At 39.5% G+C, this 18,396-nt stretch overlaps 1 protein-coding gene and 1 long non-coding RNA gene across 2 annotated transcripts; both read right to left on the bottom strand.

The window, feature by feature from the left end:
* Positions 1 to 2,517: 2,517 nt before the first annotated feature.
* On the bottom strand, positions 2,518 to 7,964 carry LOC140946281 (uncharacterized). The gene is made up of 3 exons (XR_012166830.1): positions 7,765 to 7,964; positions 7,439 to 7,653; positions 2,518 to 3,728 (listed from the first exon to the last, which is right to left on the bottom strand). It is a non-coding gene; the product is annotated as an uncharacterized lncRNA (long non-coding RNA).
* A 6,070-nt stretch (positions 7,965 to 14,034) lies between these two features.
* Positions 14,035 to 16,299, bottom strand: LOC140946278 (progestin and adipoQ receptor family member 4-like). Its single transcript, XM_073395367.1, has 2 exons — positions 16,054 to 16,299; positions 14,035 to 15,236 (listed from the first exon to the last, which is right to left on the bottom strand). Exons 1-2 carry the CDS (start codon positions 16,271 to 16,273, stop codon positions 14,581 to 14,583), a joined length of 876 nt encoding a protein of 291 aa, XP_073251468.1. The 5' UTR covers positions 16,274 to 16,299; the 3' UTR covers positions 14,035 to 14,580.
* Positions 16,300 to 18,396: the final 2,097 nt, after the last annotated feature.

Consider the following 18,396-nt stretch of genomic DNA (forward strand, 5'->3'; position numbering starts at 1 on the left):
GAACAACCGCGTCAAAACGCAAAAGGTTTTAAAAGTTAAACGACAAATTTTGCATATGTAGCGCGCTTTTTGGTACATTTCTTTGCCGTGCACGACCACGACAGGAAACTTTTTTATCCCACGTTTAATTTGGATGACGTGAAAATAAACACAGGATGTAGTTTTCTCTACAAAAGTCTCTTCAGTAAAAATACTAACACTACTCATAATTCAGTACACTGAAACTAGACCTGTTTTGAGTGATCTCTCATGCCTTAGATTGAAGGGTAGACTGATCGAGTCAACAATTACAACGCCTCGCAGAATTCGAGGAATTGAAGTATATCTGATACATGCTCTAAGCTACATAATGTGGCGGCAGCTTAGACTCCTAGGCTACAGGCAAATCTCTGCTAAAATTTTTTGCTTGAATCCGGCTCGAACAGCTGCGAAGGACCGAACCAAGCCCTGTTTCAGAACACAACTGAAAAAAATCTACACCTAATCTCATTCCAAAGGACTACAAACTCTACCATTTGAGCATTACTAAACGTGTTTATAAATTGTGCTCCCTTCCAGGTTTAGATCCATTAGTACTATACTGGCTCCCCATGAGCCACACTTCTTCATTTAGCCATGTACATGATGTACCTTGAGGGTTAACCTTAAGTTAATTCCCTAGTTTTGCACCGCGCATCACTTAGTGCGCATAATATTGCAACTTCAATGGGGGCTGTTATTTCCATTGGTCTTCTAAAAAGAGATATTTATGTCCCCATTTGTAGTCCTGGCGGTTTTAATAATTCTACGCGGCTAAAAAGGTGTTTGTCTAGAAACTCGCCCCAGTGCCCTCGAGCAAAATGATCATTTGCAGCCGTACCTTTGTTGTTACGAGACCAGTAACTCCTCTTTTGGGCGGCAAACAAACGGGCTCAAGGTTTTGGTAAGATTCCCAGTTTTTGCTCCAAAAAAAAGGAATTTTTGACGGTTGTTTAAGTATGGAACATTTTGCACAACTTGGAAAAACCACCTAGAATTAAGGGCACACCGGGCGAAAACAAGCTCAGTGACCCCATCTTTTTATGATTTGCAGTTTTTGAATGTCCTAGTATGTCTGACATTTGTGCCAGGTTTGAAAAAAATCCGGACAGTACATCATTTTCTAGGGAATTACCTTAAGAGATGGTAAGCATTGCTGTGCTGACTCAGTCACTCAATATTTTTTATCTGCTCTTTGTTTGGTGGACAATCCATTAAAACAAATATATTTGCATGCTGATAAAGTCTTTGTTCTTTACTAAGATAAACATTCATTTTTTTGGGCATAATTTACACAACCTTGTATAGATACTGTATTGGTCAAAAATCCCCGCGGCTAATACTTAAAGATCAATTTCATATAAAAATTATTATAATAACTATATATAAGTCTACATCTTGCTAACATTTATTATCAGTATTCAAACTTTAAGAGCTGTGCAAAATTTCAGAAGCTGATGATTCCTGATTGCTGTGTTAATGGCATATGATGCACAATTTTTATTCATTTATGACTTCACCCCACCCCCTCCTCAAATTTCATAAACTACCAGCAGTCTCTCTCTTTCTTAGTCCGTTGAACGAAATGTGCGAGATGCGCGACTGCATGACCACACCCTTCAGTTTCCTGGAGAACTGCGCACACATGCACTTCCCTCACTAAATCTGAAGAAAAAGAGACACTCACTTGCAGTCTACAAATTTCAGTTATTGTTTATTCAATACGGGTTAAAATATAAATTTTATATTATCTTTATTTACTTACACCAACTAGACATAAGATATGTTGTTAAGTGCATATGACCCAAAATTTGTTACAAAATGGATTAAAAATAGAAATTAAACTTGTTTTAAGCGATGCTGCATTTTGGGCCTGGGTCTGGGTGACATACTTTGAGGCATTGTTCTCATTATACTAGGCTTTTGCACCACTCTTGCACGCTACTATATGCCTTTGTTTGGCAGTGGGGCGGACCTAAGAACAATGCCTCAAAATAGGTCATTGTTTCACTCAACCTAGGAAATTACACACCCTTCTGACCAAAAGCTTCTCAAATACATAAATTTCGTACTTTTAAACCAAGCATGGAGACCACTGGTTTTATTCTATTCATGCAAATTGTACCTCTTTAAAGCTGACAGCACGTTTATCAAATTTGAGGTGATATGCACTTAAGGTTTGTTGATGTTTATGTTCTTTAGAATTTTAATTCTGAAAACTCAGTTTGAAGATTAACATTGCAGTTAAGAGACAAATATAATCATTTTTCACTGGCTGTTGCACAACTTTAATTCTTCATACCACACTAAGAACATCTGGGTAGGAAGCTGGCACTAGAAATACTTCCTGGTCGGGTGTTTCAGGGGCAGATCCAGGATTTTTTTTAGGAGGGGTTGCACTCATCTCTTGCTCTACTTCAACACCAATACACCACATGGTTTTTTTTTTTTTGCAGAATACCAGTTGTATTAGAAAACCGCAGGTCACCTCAGGGGGGGGGGGGAGGGGGGTGTGCACCCCCTGCACCCTCCCCCTAGATCTGCCCCTGTGTTTACTTGCCAGTTAGCACTCACACCAGTCTCTGACACTTAACTAAAAATACCTGGTCATTCAGCTAAAAGCTGAGCAATGTTTTCAGAAAATATGAGGCTTCACACAAATTGAGCCAAAAGGGAGTTTCCACTTGTAACTGATTATAACTGCACATACCTAACTCCTTAGGGGCCAACCATTTGACTTTTGAGAGGGGTACGGATGATTTGGCCTCTGGTGATAGAATTTTTTTCCTGGAATGCAGAGGTGTAACATTTTTTTCCAGCTTTACACGCCTTGAAAGATATTTTTGTCAGTGTAGGATTTTTTCCTTCCGGTATTTCCTTGCAAGAATTTGTTTTCCCTGAAAGCCAGTCTGAGGGATATTTTTTCCTGAAATCACCCATACCCCCCTCACCACCTCAAAAGTCAAATGGTCAGCTCCTTAGAGAGGTGTCAGCCTGATAAGAGTCAAAGTGAAAGTCACAGAACAAAGCCAGTGCACAGCTCTGTTTGATTCACAACTGCTTTTTTTTTTTCACTCGATGCAACACCATCAAGCACTTTGGAACCACTTCTAGTAATAAACTAATTCCTCTCCAGATGTAACAGCCTTCGAGTAACTATTTAATCAAAGCAATGCATGCATGCGTGCATGTACACTACTTGTGCCTTTTAAAGTCCTAACCTCTTGCCAGATTTTTAAAATGGAACTTTCACATCTTGTTACCTCTTAGATGTATCTCAAATAGACGATAACACTGCAAGTCTACAAGGTGCATGAGACACTTGCTGACTTTTTATATTGTGGGAGACTTAAGTCCTCTATGGCAAACTTCACCACTTGTCAGTCCACTAGCATGTTGTTTTTCTTTCAACGCCGTCACTATAGTTTCTGCTTGCTCATAATATTAAATTGCAACCAAATGATTCTATCATTAATATCTGAACCAAGCTCCTTAACCATGGCCAGTTAATTGGAGTGATGTATATTTTTGTTTCAAGGAAACTGAGTCTATATACATAATCCAATATGTTGGCTCTTCTTAGTGGTTCCAGCAATAATTTGCATTAGTTCCTCCATTTGCAGAAGTAGCTTTATCTGAGAGCTAAGATGCTTTGCCAAACATTTTCTCTTAATTATAATGTCACTGAAATATTGCCAGAAGATGGAAACCTGAAAACAAGAAAAATTCAAGTAAATATAATATGCAACCAATCCAAATTCTATTTTTTCATTTGCTCCTGGGAATTTTGTCAAAAAAACACGTTTTATATAAAGTTTAAACCAAGCCTGGCTGCTCACTCTGGCTATAATTAAACAGCTAAATCTTATCTTACCACAAAGCTGCTTAGGGCCAAACACTTTGCGTCCTTCTGATTTAGATACAAGACCTTACCTCTTGAAGTTTGCGCATGTGCAGCACAGAAAGCAAAATTAAAAGTTTAAGGTTTAAAAGTGACACAACAGTCTTGACTCAGTCTTTATTTCTGCTAATTGTCATAGCTTTGCATGTGTAGCCATCATTAGTTGTAATAAATTGAGGAAGCCTTACGTTATAAGCCCCGTTGTTTCACCACTTTTGTTCTTTGGTGTATTTTTTTCCTTCTTCATTTTGTACATTTTGTGTGGCAAAAAAAACCTATTAAATAAATAATTAAAACACTATTGCTTTCTCTCCTCCCCTCTTATTTTGCTTTTCTTGCTTCATTTCTTTTTTCTTTTGCTGGGTATTAATAGTAGGCTTCATTTCAGTCGCAAGACTTTTTGGGAAGGCTTTTAGGATCTTAGAATTAGATGAAAGGACAGGTAGGTGCGTGGAACAAAATTTTCGTGGGAATTTTCAGGTTAAAGTTACAGGTTTTTTGCCTTTTTCTCCAGTCTCCTTGACCGAATCAGGCTCATTAGGATATGGTTTGAAAAATCTCCTCACCCTTCACAAGTTAGCTGTTAAATTTGTCCTTGACCATTAAAACTGATGACATAGAAGGGAAGTGGATCAGCACTGGTGATTATGAGAAATTCAGGGATGAAAGGGTTACTTACAGAGCGATATACTGATTCTATTCTGGAAATGGTATATAATTGAATGCAAAAAATGGGCTGACAGAAATCCATTCTAGTATAATGTTGGTGTAGCTGCAGATGTTTCAGAGATTGAAGAACCACAGAGCACCCATACAATCTGTTTGTGTAACGTAACTGATGCAATTTTATGGTAAATGTTTTGTATTTAACCGTCTGCTTGGTCAGTGTAGCAGTGTATCGCCAAATGTGTGCATGGATCAATGCTAAATAAACATTGTGTTACTTTAATTACCTATGATAAATTGTTGTCCTTTTGCCTTGAAGTGTTTTTGCCTAAGAGGTGGTATTTTGAGCGATTTTGCAGGATTTTGAGTTTGCTGTTTACTGTTCCTCTTAGCAGAAGGACAAAGGTGGAATCAATTTTTTGAACTGCTCCAGCGCTGGAGCAATTTTCATCGCTCTGCTTTCAAACCTGATGCCACAGAAAGCTCGAAAGATTCACACTTTTTTCCATACCTTACGAACGAAAATCCATCCAAAGGCCCAGAGCTAGCCCTAATCCCACAATTTTTGAACAGTCAAAATGTGCAGCAAGATTTACATGTGCCAGCCAGAAACCGTCCCTCTAAACAATAAATCTTGCTCACCAAGTCTGCTTTAACTTAGTTATTGCTTAACCATTTGATTAACGACATCCATTCAAAAAGACGAATGGCAAATCCAGAACATTTACTACAAAAATTACAATACAATTGGTTTCACAAACAGATTATGTGGCTGCCCTGTGGAGGAACAAAAAGTTAATGGAACTTGCCTCTGACACTTACGAGGACTTCTCCTGTCGGAGAGAGGTTTCTTTTACAGGTCACTGATTCCGCAGGTCGTGATTGAAGGTCACAGTTTTGTTGATAGTTTAAGTACACCAAGTAATTTCCCCCCCATCAAAAACAACATTTTGGATTAGGATTAGGGTTAGGAGACATTTCTAGTCTTGTTTAATTATCTGTAGCATGATGACTTGTCTTCTGACATGTGGAATGTGACCTGTTAAAAATACCTACCGGCACAATTTTGTTACATATATGCTGGTAATTTTCACCCTTGAGTAAATGCTCTCAAAATTTAAGCTCAAAAAACGAAGAAATATGTGCTTTGTTAAAACACTTGGGAATTATTTTCATTTAAAAATGAGATGTGGGAGGCTTCTTACTGGACGGGGTAGGTTTGATTTCTGCCGGTCTCTCGGTCCTTCCTGAGAAGAGACGGATGAACACATGGGTGACCAATTGTGTCTGTGATGTTAATTCAAAATCTCATTTATGTATCTTTACTGGTTGCTGGAAATGTCATTTGACACCAAACACATGTTGTCATCACACCTTCGCGCCAAATTTGGCTAGTCGCATGCCAGTACTGTACTATTTTTATGCAGCAATCGCAAGTATATATAGTTTATTATATTTTAATTAACGTCGATTTATATGGCTACTTTGAATTTAAAGGGGCTGTGTCACAGCAGTCCAGTTCATTTTGTTTAATTTTGCCCATTACTCTCCCTCAATCACTATGGAACTTAAAAGAAGCAGAGAAATTACATGTAAATGACAAAATCAGAGATCTGAGACAAACAAATATGTCTCCTGAGCATTATTTTTGAAGTTGCAAGCAGCAGGGATCAACTTTGAAAAATTGTTAGGCTGAACAGTTTTCAAAAACCCTAATTTCAATCCGTTTCAGTCTTCTTCAGTTTTGCCCATCCGTGGCATCTGTTGTTTCTGTTATGTCATTTTAACCTTCCTTTAAAGTTTTAAGCGGTTATTTTATATTTCTCCTAATTTAACGGGCATTTTGTAATTTCCTAATTTGGTTGAATTTCGTGACACAGCTCCTTTAAGTGGCAATTCAAATGCTCACAAAATTTTGGGGTTCAACTTTCTCCGGGTGCCTCAGCTATGTGGTACAGAGCAAAATGAATCCGGATGATGATGAATGTTCTGCGTGTTTGGAATGTCAGTTATTAAAGCAGGATTTTTCATTTCAAGAGCCCTGACGATTTGATATCTTGTTTCACTGGTGGCTATTGCAGTGAGAGCAACCACTGGCACTCGCTTAACAATAGCCCAAATCTCATTTGTCCGAGAAAACCACCTTCTAAATGGTTTTTCCCCATTTTTTTAGAACCCTAGCCCTAAATAACCCTAACCTATCCCTAAAACAGGATTTTTTTTTAAAAAGATAGACCTCTAACCCTCGTTTTACTGACACCCAACAACGAGTGATCATCAGATAACTAATAAATAGCGTTGACCCGATCTACGGCAAATTATGACCCTGAGACATTGCAGGGGCAACTGACGACTGTTTTCAGTAAAACATCTGCTCGGAGAAGTAAATATTGCCTAGAATTTTCTATCACTTGAGGAGGGCTAAAAATTTCCAGCGTTCCATTCATGTACACTTTCCGAATCTTATGTAATAAATTCCCTACGATTTTGTAGGAAAAAGGAAACCTAAAAGAGAGGAATCAAAGAAATTTTCATTTTCGTAATCTGCTAATTGAGCTTCAGTATATTACCTCCCGCAAATTTTAGATGCAATTTAATTGCATCTAAAATTTTTGCGGGAAGTAATACTGAAGCCCTTTTAACTTCGAAAAGACTCAAGTTCCCCTAGAATGACCTGGCAGATACAAATTTTATAGTCCAGAATGCGTTTCTTGAGGTCTAATAGTACTCTGGATAGACTAAAAAGTGTTTTCAGTGCATTTGGGAGGAAACCGTCGTTAGGTGCCCCTGACAATAATTATAAATGCACAGAGGCTTTTTTCCCTAGGGAGATAAATACAATGAAGAACTTACGCCGGCTTATTTCATCTCGCTTTTCTTTCGACAAGAACTCGAACAGCTTCCACATCCCACTCCAAAGAAATCTTGTAATCTTGTAACAGAAAGCGCCCGCAGCCGTGTGCATCTCTCTTGTCGACGAGAGTTTGTGAACATGAAATTTTAGGATCTTCTTTAACCATTTTCGAGAGCTTTGAGATGTAAGCCTTGCTTACAGGGACTGAAGACATCTAAAAAATAAACGAAGTAAAATTATTTTCACCATAAGAAGATCGATGTAAGGCTACAAGTTTTCAAGTACGTGTCCGTACGTGTCCTGTATCGTCGTGGTAAGGCCTTACCTTGTACATGCATTCACCTTTTTACCTCCAAAAGTGTACAATCTGTACAGAGAGTGTACAATTCACAACACGCAAAATGAATTAGAGATAACAGCAAATCTCAGCCAGTCAGTAGAAACACGTTCGCTTGAGAATGAAGGGAGAAACCCCATTTTTTCGGAAGGATAACTCATCTCAAAAATCGAATTGCCCCCAAAATCGACAAGACACTTGAGTGCTATAAGGAGTACAAAGGTCATTTTTCGGCAGCCAATTAGAACGCTTAATTTTTATTGTTTTGTCACCTACACGTGTTTAGGTAAGGCTCTGTTCACACTAGCTAATTGCACGCCACGAAGCCCCTTATACCGGATAGGGATTCTGTTCACACACATGAAGAACGGTGATTTCGGAGCGATTTCTGAGAAGGAGCGCCACATATGGGCCGCGCCGATCTCGAAAGTGGAGCGTCACATAATCGGAAAGGTGCCACACTTTATTGAATGAATGAATGAAAATGAATGAAAACTACATTTAAGTGTCTATATGTTTTTAGCTATAAGCTATATGGGGGACACTGTAAAATAATAAGTTAAATACCAGATTCAAATGACTAAAAAATAAAAAAAAACTGCGCTTAGATTATATAATTATTTACAAAATTTGTTAAAAAGCCTAAAAACGTCTATTATATTTACAAGAGTTGAAAGGTTAACTTTCCTAATGTTCAGTCTTAAACGAGTTCAGAGTTTCTATCATTCTTAAAGTTTGGTTATCATTCTTAAAGTTTAAGGTTGGCAACCTCGACCAAATGAGAGGTCCCATTCCGGCCAAATCTAACAGTTTCGAATCTAGGCAGCTCGAAGTCACTATTTCGTAAGTTATACTGAGTTTAAATAAGTCAGAAGTATTCACGGGTACGAGACTGTGCTTATAACTTTAAACATCAACGTGGCTTTGTCTTGTCGGACGCCTCTAGTATTGTACAACATCGGTAGTTTGGCGCGGTCTAGCAGTTCTTGATAGGACGCTGATCTGGTTTTGTACACGGCTCTTAGCGCTCGCTCCTGAATCCTCTCTAGCTTTCTGCGATCCGATGCATTGCAAAAGTGCCAGACTAGATGGCAGAGGGGTAGATGGAACCTCGTCCCCAGGGGTTTTCCCTTAAAAACCCAAATTTTAAGGGGAAAGCCCTGGGGACGAGGTTGCGTTAGATGGGGCAGAATTGAAGACTTGTAAAGTGATAGTTTTAGCATTACAAGGTATCAAGTTGGGTAGCCGCACTAGCAGACTGCGAGCAGTCTCTCTTTTTCTTCAGATTTAGTAAGGGGAGTGCATGCGCGCACGAGCGGCGAAGCCGCGAGACGCACGAAACGAGGGCGGCAGTCCATCTCGCGCTATCAGTCACGCGCGTGGCCATTTGAGTGTCACGCCCGTGGCCATTTGAGTGTCTCGCGTTTTGCTCGACGGACTACAGAAAACAGAGAGACTGCTCGTAGTCTACCGCACAAGGACCCCTACTTTTTGACTGGCCTTCGGTGCACAGTTCACTTGTATGACTGGTAAAATTCAACTTTTAATCGATTTGAACTCCTAAAGGCTTTCCCCCTTTCTCTCAATAGCATGTCTATCTACGGAAATATCTTGATTATTATTGTCTGTGTCAACATTTCTCGGGTTAATTGTAAGTAGCTGAAACTTTATTGGGTTTGTTGAGAGATAGTTGTTCTTGTACCAGGATTATATGGAACTTGCTCTCATTTTGGGTCTTTATACTTTGCGCGACTACGTCGTGCTTCTTCCCTGTGGCATACATCTGATGGTCATCGGCGTACATACTTAGATTTTTATCCGGGATCGGAATGACATGTCATTTTGGAACAAATTCGAGACGAGCCGGCTGCGGACAGCCAAGTACCATCCTGTTCCAGTCACTTGTCACGTCTTTTATTGACCTTTGGTGCAACATTGGGCAGGACTAGGCTAACTTTTAAAAAAGATTTAGAATAAGTAGTGATCAACTTAGAATTGAAACAGGTAGATACGAAAACATTCCTCGCAATGAAAGGATATGTCACTTTTGTACAAGTAACAAAATCGAAGATGAAAATCATTTCTTACTAGATTGCAAGGCTTATTCTCAGATCAGAGACATATTTTTCTCCAAACTAGAAACTACAATACGTGACTTCAAATCACTTTCACACGATACTTTAATATCTCTTCTTATGAATTCTTCTGATTATTTAATTAACTGTCAATTAGTTTCATTTATCTCGCAATGCTTTGAATTAAGAACCAAATTAATATCAATGAATGAATGAATACTGTAACGTTTTGTAATGTTTTTCACGCACTAATTAGTTAAATTAGTACTTAAATTTAGACTAATAGCTTTTGCAATACTGTAATTATTCCTTTATAGTCATGCAAATAAAGCATTTGGTGCGTTCAACCTTTTTCGCGGGAAAGGTGCTATAAAAAGTATCTAAGATCCTGTTTTCATGGAGGTGGGGAACCCCAGATAGGTGAGGTAACCCAGGGAGGGTCACCCCACACCTATCATGTAAACGTGATCAAATTAAAATGAGAGATTATATGGACAGGTGTGTTACCCCACCTAAGCGGGTTACCTCACCTACCTGGGGTCTCCCACCTCCATGTAAACAGGCCCCTAAGAATAACCCGGTCCGTGAAAAATCCGTGACACAAAGGCCTAGTATCGGTAGTTGCTTGCTCCTCCCGGTTATGGGCTCCATCCAGCTTGCGCTTAATTTCAATCCCCGGAATATTCATTATACAAAGAAAGTAATTATTATTATTATCAATCAGAAAAGCTAATTTATTTTACTATACAAGGCAAATTCGCCACCAATTCGCCAATTTCCTTCAAAATGTTTTGACCACGTCACAATTTGCTAGTCTCTCAACTTTGCTTAGGAGCATCCTTCTCGAACGGGAAGGGCCGGACTACAAGCAAGGAACTGGAACTGAAGGCCATTTTAGCAATCTTCACCTCGGCCCCTTCACTCAGACTGTGATAGGCCATTTGCATGATGACGTCATTATACTACTACGAGCAGAAACCTTCAGGGTCTTGCTTTTCTCTGCAAACCAAGGCTTTTGTTATCTAAACCTCACTGGGATTTCTAAATTAAAGTATGAAAGGAAAAACGAAAGGGAATCTGGTCGTACATGATAGTAAAATGACACCATCTTGCAACCATTCATATATAGTCATGACCAGTCATGAGTTTTTGTCAGGAGCCTGGTTTGCAGGTCTTCTGCTGTTGTATTCAAAAAATCGACAAGGCAAGGGGGCAACAGGTAGAAACGTATTTTACTGTGTTCAGTTGAAGCAGGAGCCCATAGGCTCGATCATGGTTGATGTCTATAAAATACAAAAGTTTCAAAGAAATCACAGCGGGGTTCTCTCCTACCCGTATAGAAGAGAACCCTGGGAACGAGGTCGGCAGATGGAACACGATAGACCACCTGACGCAGCACATCCCTTTTGCTCTTTGAAAATGCAGTCGGCACGTTTTTCCGTTCCGCACCACTCCGCAGCGGTAAATGGGTTAATCTTTTTTATCGTCGTAGTTTTGTTAGACATTGTTCTTTTCTAGATAATGGGAGTTTAATTAATTTGTTTAATTACTCTCTTCTCCAGTAAGGTCCGGCCCGTCACGCTGGCCAGTTGGAAAATCTGGACTGGACTCTGGACTGGATTGGACTGAACTGGACTAGACTTTTTTTGGGGGGGGGAGGGGTCATTTTTTGGGGGTGGTGGGGGCGGTTGTATTATTTTTTCTAGTCTGTAAAAAAATCGCGTTTTCAACCTTTCCCCTACAGACTAAATTTTTTCATTTGGGGGGAGGGGGAAGAAGGGTAGTATTATATAGACTTTACTTTTCTTTTAGTCTTAAATTGGTCACTCTGTTTGACTCACGGCCGTCACGTTTCACTTGAAAGTTGTAAAAAATGGCAGGAGTGGATGTTACGTCGATGGAAATAGCCTAAAAATTATCTCGTTATTTTTTGGGGTGCGTTAGGTATTAACAAAAACATGACCTGTTTCATCATGCATCAGCGTACCAACCAACCCATGGGCTGAGCTTTGTTTTCTTTCCTTATTATGAACTGCGCTAAGCTAAAATCAAAACAAAGAGCAATTTATCTTTCTTTGCAAAGTTTCTGCACGCGAAGCCTCTGCACGCGAGCGGCAAACCGCGAGCCGCAAGAAACGAGGGCGTCTGGTCTGTTTGCAATCGCGCTAGATGAGATAAGAACTAGACGGATTTTAAGAGAAAAGGCGGACTGCAAGCAGCCTATCAAAAGAACTGCATAATATCACAACTGAATGACTCAATGATACCGTACGGACAACATCATGTTACTGTTGAACTTTTATTTCCAGTCTTTCTTGATTCCTTTACGTAATTTTACCATATAAGGACAGGAAAACATGCAAAACATGCAAAACATACGTCATAATATTACACAAGACTCTGTAAAGTGTTGCTCAATCGGGTCTGTCCTTACTTAAACTCCAGTCTAAATTCTGTTTTTTTTTATTTTCGGTGCCAGAGAAAAGTACATTTAAAGTAATTTCACCCTCCCTAAAAACACAGAATCACGTTCTGTGAAACTGGACAATCAATGAATCACGAGTCTCTGTCGGCCTTGGCGCCTAGAAATGGCCGCGTTCCAACTGACGTAAGATTTGTTATCTGATTGGCTGAGGTGCACTGTGTACGTGCTTGTGCAATAGCCTGTCACGTTAAAACATACACAACCTGTTTACAACATCACGCTTACGGTTTTATTTGGATCTGATCAACGCAAATGACGATCTCATTCCAGGTTTTTTTCATGGAACGCGTTTGAGATTGGCTTAAATTCGCGCTCGTTTCAAACTCCCTTTGCATGCGCTAAGCGTCTCGAATAGTGGGAGAAGACAGTTTAAAGGGACATTCAACACCATCGCAAGCAAAGCGAAGACAATCGCTGGAAGACAAAGAAAAAGGAAGCTCAGACAGCTTAATTTTTGTGCGGAAGAAGCTGTTGTATAATACGTTCTTGTGTTGCATGCTTGGGAAGAATGGCATCAACACCGATCAGTCTAGCTTACGTAAAGCGAGTGAACGCAACATCAAAGATAAATGCTGACAGTATCAACTTGGTCGCGGAGAGTGAACGCCCTGAACAAAATACTTTAAATGTGCAACACAGACCTTTCAAAAACACCTACAAACTCGAAGGAGGGATGATTTCGCGGGCATCTTTGCACGCGGCCAAGCTGTTTTTATTCTCTTCTTGAATGGATGGATCAGTATCAGATGGAAGGAACTAAAGTTTCGAACTACCCCTAATGGAACATGACTCCGGTCTCCATAAAATCATCACCACAATGAGAGGTTGAAAGCGTCTCGTAGTATTTACAGTCTGATGTAAATAGTGAACGTTAAAGAAGTGTCCACCCTGCAAGAGGCAAGAGCTTGTGAATCATTTTTTGAAAAATTAAGCCTTGTGTGTAGTCTGTGAAACTGAGGAAAGGTTCTGAAAATATGCTATAGTTGTTTGCGAATCTCAGTACTACAGTTTTGTGTCCTTGTAAACAACATTTTTGCAAGCAGGAAGTTTGTTCTAGCCGTCCAGCTAAGGGCTATTACGTGCAGGGGCTTTAATCATGATAGACAACTTCTCTTATGTCAAACAGTGGAGGTATAATTAAGGGTAGAGGGTAGTAGGACAGGTGTGCTGCCAATGCTCACTATGGACAAAAATCTTTCTGATACACTAACGGTGGGCTATGGAATAGCATTCTCCAAGTCATTAGGGATGAAAGCAGCATCTCTGGTTTCTCATTTTCTTATCATAGCCTTTAATAATCATACTGCCAATATTATTTTTGCAACACGCACTATCTGTAACCTGTGCCACAGACAGAACTGACAAAACTCGTACGGTCCACCTGCAAAACAACTCCAAAATCCTTGCTCAAGGCCCCCACCTGGGTACCAGGATTTGAGTGCGTGTCTTGTCAACTTGAGTCCATGGGAGGTTCTTAGCCCTTTAAGCCCTAAGAGTGATCAGCATCAAGTTCCTCCTTGTAATATCAATGCGTTGTAAAACAGGGTGGTCATGAGAATTACAGACATGATCACACAAGATGAATTTGCTTGATATTATATCAACAGTTACTTCTCCCCACTTCTTCAGGAGGAAATGAATAAGGACAACAAATGAGAATTCAAATTTTGATCTTAGGCCAGGGTTTAAAGGGTTAACAAGGATATTGGTGCTCCTTTGCAGATGTTGCTAACTGAGGTTACATTACATCTGGGACACAGGCTAACTCATCAATGTTTTCATGCATAAATAAAGTTATAAAGTTGTACAACGTTTTAAGGTTAGTTCTCAAACCTCAGTGGTTTAAAGTGGTTTTCTTAAGCTGTCTTCAGGCCAATATTTAATTATTAACCCTCCCCCCTTACCCCCCCCCCCCCCATCCTAGGTTCACACTTGTTTTCACTACTATCCTAATTTATTAACCTAATCTCCAGGTTGTTATTACACATGCGTCGCAGGTATGTAGCCAGCATTCATTCGGACTTTTACTAAGAACGAATGGAAAGCACGGACACATGATCATGCGCGTTTGGACTTTCTATCACTCGTAATCTGATCATGCATGTTCTGACTATCTGACTATCTGTCACGTAAAACTTACGCAAAGTACAGCGATAGAGCAAAAGCATTTTGACCTTCGATAGTTGTCGCCCACACTCCGTAACCTTTGGTTGTTACTAGTATTAATACTAAAAAGTTTTTGAATCAGTGACAAACAGCATCTTGCATCCAATTGAAGTCACGGACAGAACCAACGTGTAAACAATAAACACTGATTACTGTTAGAACATGCATAATCTGGTGACTGTTGCCAATGTAATCGCACCTACCGGGAAACCACCTCTCTGGTATCCTGGCAACATTGAGTGTGCCACCAACGAAAGCCAGCAGATCCATGCAGAGGTAATGTGGGATGGGAGTAATGATGGTAGTCCAGTTGAAGGCATAAAGGGACAGCCGCACACAGATGAAAAAGTATCTCATTACACCAAATACTATTAAAGGCTTAAGCCTTTCCTTTGCACTATTTGCTTTCAGAATTAGGAAAATAGACAGCAAGGAAACTATGATGTATAATGTTAGAGAGAAGGTTCCCCAAAATGGCATACAATACAAAGTTGCTCGAATTCCGCAGAGACCACCAAATGCATTTATTACCCAAACTCCACAGACGTCGAAAGTAAGAAGCTTTTGATAAGTGTCACAACCTCCTTGATGGCACATAAATAAATGATAAATAGGACTTGCAAAGAATGGAGCAAAACAGGAAAAGAAATGAAAGAAAAACCACATTGGGTCTGCCAGACAAGCAGCACTTGCCGTTAGTGGAATCAGAACCAAGATAACAGCACATGGAATTCCTGAAACAAAAATGAAAGAATGAATCTAGTTTTAGCAGCAAAAGTGGAATAGGGCCTGTTTCAAACATCCTGCTACTGCTGCACTAAGCTCAATTGATCAAATTAGATGTGACTTACGCAAAGCAGTGGCCCAACGTTTAAAGGTTTTTGAAACCAAGTTATGCCACTGACGTGAAGCATGCCTTACGTCTTGAGTTAAATCTCTTCTTATAGGGCTAAGGGGTATAGAATGGTCTATCCAAAACAGGTGGGGCAAGGGGGGGGGGGTGGGTCATCCAGACCTTGAGATAAGTGGGGGGCCCGACCTCAAAAAAAATATTTTCGGCAGTTCGGGCCTCATTTTGGTCTAAAAATAAGGGGGGAGGGGGCCTAGGCCCCTCCCCAGGATCCACCACTGGTCTCCCAAAACAAACAGAGTCTTGACATTTAGACATTTTTGGGATTAAGAATTTAATCCAGAAAAAATTGAAAATTATGTAGGTCTTCAATGTCATAAAACTTTTGATATAGCTATTGAAGTTCAAAGTAAGTGTTTTTCTGTTTTAGTGACTAACATCAGCTGAGACCTGCTAATTCTGTTGCAATTATCATTTCAAATTCGTGTCTTAATAGTTGCCAGTATTTAGGCGGTTTAGAGCCTGTGTTACGCTCAGGCTCCATTTTGTTTAAAAAGTTAAGTCCTCAGATGATTATAAATAACCCATTTTATTTCTATGACCCTTCTTGTGTTCCCAGGGATGGGAACCCTGTTCTTAATTTACAACGTCCGTGTTTTTAAATAAAACCAGCTGCATTTTACGGCTTCATGTTTACTTACCATGAGAATAAATATTAAAGCTTTCGTTATGAATGTAGAATAGGCTCTCTACACACTGACCAGTGGACAGATTGCATCGATATCCATTGAGAATGTATTTATTAAACTGCAACCACGGAGGACAAGATTCCAGCCGATGAAGCCTCGTGTTGTTGTCACTTTTTCTATTTTCCACAAAGTGGTTGTTTCTAAAATGATTTATGGGGGTCTCTTCCTGCATGCTTCCTGGTAGATTTTGGATCAGTTGTGAACTTCGAGGTGAATAAAAGGAGAAAATAAAAGTGAAAAGTTATGAACTAAAACAGCGAAAATCCGTCAACACGGGGAAAAGAACGAGAATTAGTAAAGATACCAACTTTGAACGTGATCTGTAGACAAATAACGAAGACATAATGCGAAAAGTCGCCGAATTTTACAAACGTTTGCCTTTGTTAATTTTCCTAATTTTAAGACGCCCTTTCCAGAAGAGCCAATGGACGGGTACTCACTAACTGCTCTTTATCAAAACTTAGTAAAAACAAACCGTGGAAGGGTATCATTCAGTAGAAAATAGAGGATGAAAATAGAATTCAAATGACAGAAATTTTGCCTCCTTAGAGTCGCGCCGAGTTTACTGTACTGTTTTAAATAGAAGAACTGACCTGTTGCGGCAAGTAGAAGTGCATAAAGAGGCTGGTACAATGATTTAAGAAGTGGATAATTCATATACAATACGTAATTAAAAATGTAGTTCGTTGGCGAGAAATGAAATGATACGTAGAACAGTAAAGAGAGTTTAGAAAAAACGAGAGTATCGGGGGCACCCAACCGGAATTTTTGGAAAATATCTGTTCGGAAGACGATTTGAGATCTAGAATTTCTTTCGGAACATTTGTTGTAAAATTTTGTTGCTTGTCTGCCTCTCCTAGGATTTTCAAACATCTAAAAAAAAACTGTATAATTGCCCATTTTTAACGGATTTTTTACCCTAAAAAGGTCACCTAGAATTTTCGGGAGCCTTTTTTCTGGCTGAAATTTTCGAAAAGGTAAGTTTTGATCCCTATAATTTTTGGATCAGTAGACTTTCAGCTAGGAAATCCGAACAGATGAAAAATTTTTAGGGGATAAAAATATGCCTATACCTACCGTTTAAATGCTAAAATACGTTCAACAATGCTATGTTTAAGTCGTTTTGAACTATATTCTCGTTGGGTGCTCCTGGTGTATTAGAATCAGTTCTTAAAGGGCTCACCAGAAACTGAAACAAGGTAATCCGTCCTTGAAGTAGGGTTGTTCCTTATTCAAAGTTCTGGATAGACTCTCAAAAAGTGAATGGCGGCCAGGGAGGAAATATAGCAATTAAGTATAGTGTGCGAGAGGGTGCAATGTTTTCATTGGTCGGAAACTAATCTCGTGCTTTCGTATCAGGTGGAGAATGTGTATCGCGTTTCCCATAGTTTTCTGTTTCGCTGGTGAATCAGTGGATTAGCTTTCTCCAGTATCGGCAAATAGAATTGGAAACCAGCACCTGAAGTAGGATAACGCGATCTCTTTTGTCAGCCTGACTGAGTAAGAAATTTATTTTAACTGCTAAAAATAAAAGCCAAACGTCTTGCCTACAAAAATACCTTTATTCGCACTTGAAGAAACGATAAATAAGAACAGGTTACGTAAGGATATTGGGTTGTTGCAATATTAACAGCGAAGTTACTGAAGCAAAGAGACCAAAGGGAGTATCGACATAAGATACAGCAAAGTCACTGATGCAAAGGAAACTATCGCGGACATTTAGATATTGAATAAATTAAAAGTAAAGGAGATCGCTGCAGTCATGAAACGTGGTTGAAAAGATCACAAGTTGAATACAAAATATGAAATTTAGAAAGAAAAGAAACACATATCACTCTCTCTCTCCCTCGCATCTAGAAGCCGACCAAGAGAGGATAAGAGAGGGCACTCTCTATCCTCTATGGAAACTGAGTGGCATTGTGACGCTGATAAATGATTTTGGTTGAACTTAAAATTCATGACGATATTACTTGACTTGCTTAGAAGTATGATTTCTGATCCGGTAACTTGCAAATTCCGCCTGAACGTCCTAAACCCTTCGTTCCAGGTGGTCATTGTAGTCAGGGCAGTTGATTGAATTATTTACCTAGTTTCTATGTTTCCTTCGTCTGCTCTGTTCTGAAATTTATTCAAGCGCAGATGGTTTTTAATTCCCTGGGCCACCAGTTCATTCTTGGCCAGGCCAAAGATTTGCTTTAGGGCCACAAGAATATCAAATCCTAGCCACTTGAGTGGAGATTAATCGCAATTGATTGTGACTATTTCGTCAGCTACGTTCAATAGCCTAAGACCAGG

The sequence above is a fragment of the Porites lutea genome, chromosome 8 (assembly GCF_958299795.1).
Source record: "Porites lutea chromosome 8, jaPorLute2.1, whole genome shotgun sequence".
NCBI lineage: Eukaryota > Metazoa > Cnidaria > Anthozoa > Scleractinia > Poritidae > Porites > Porites lutea.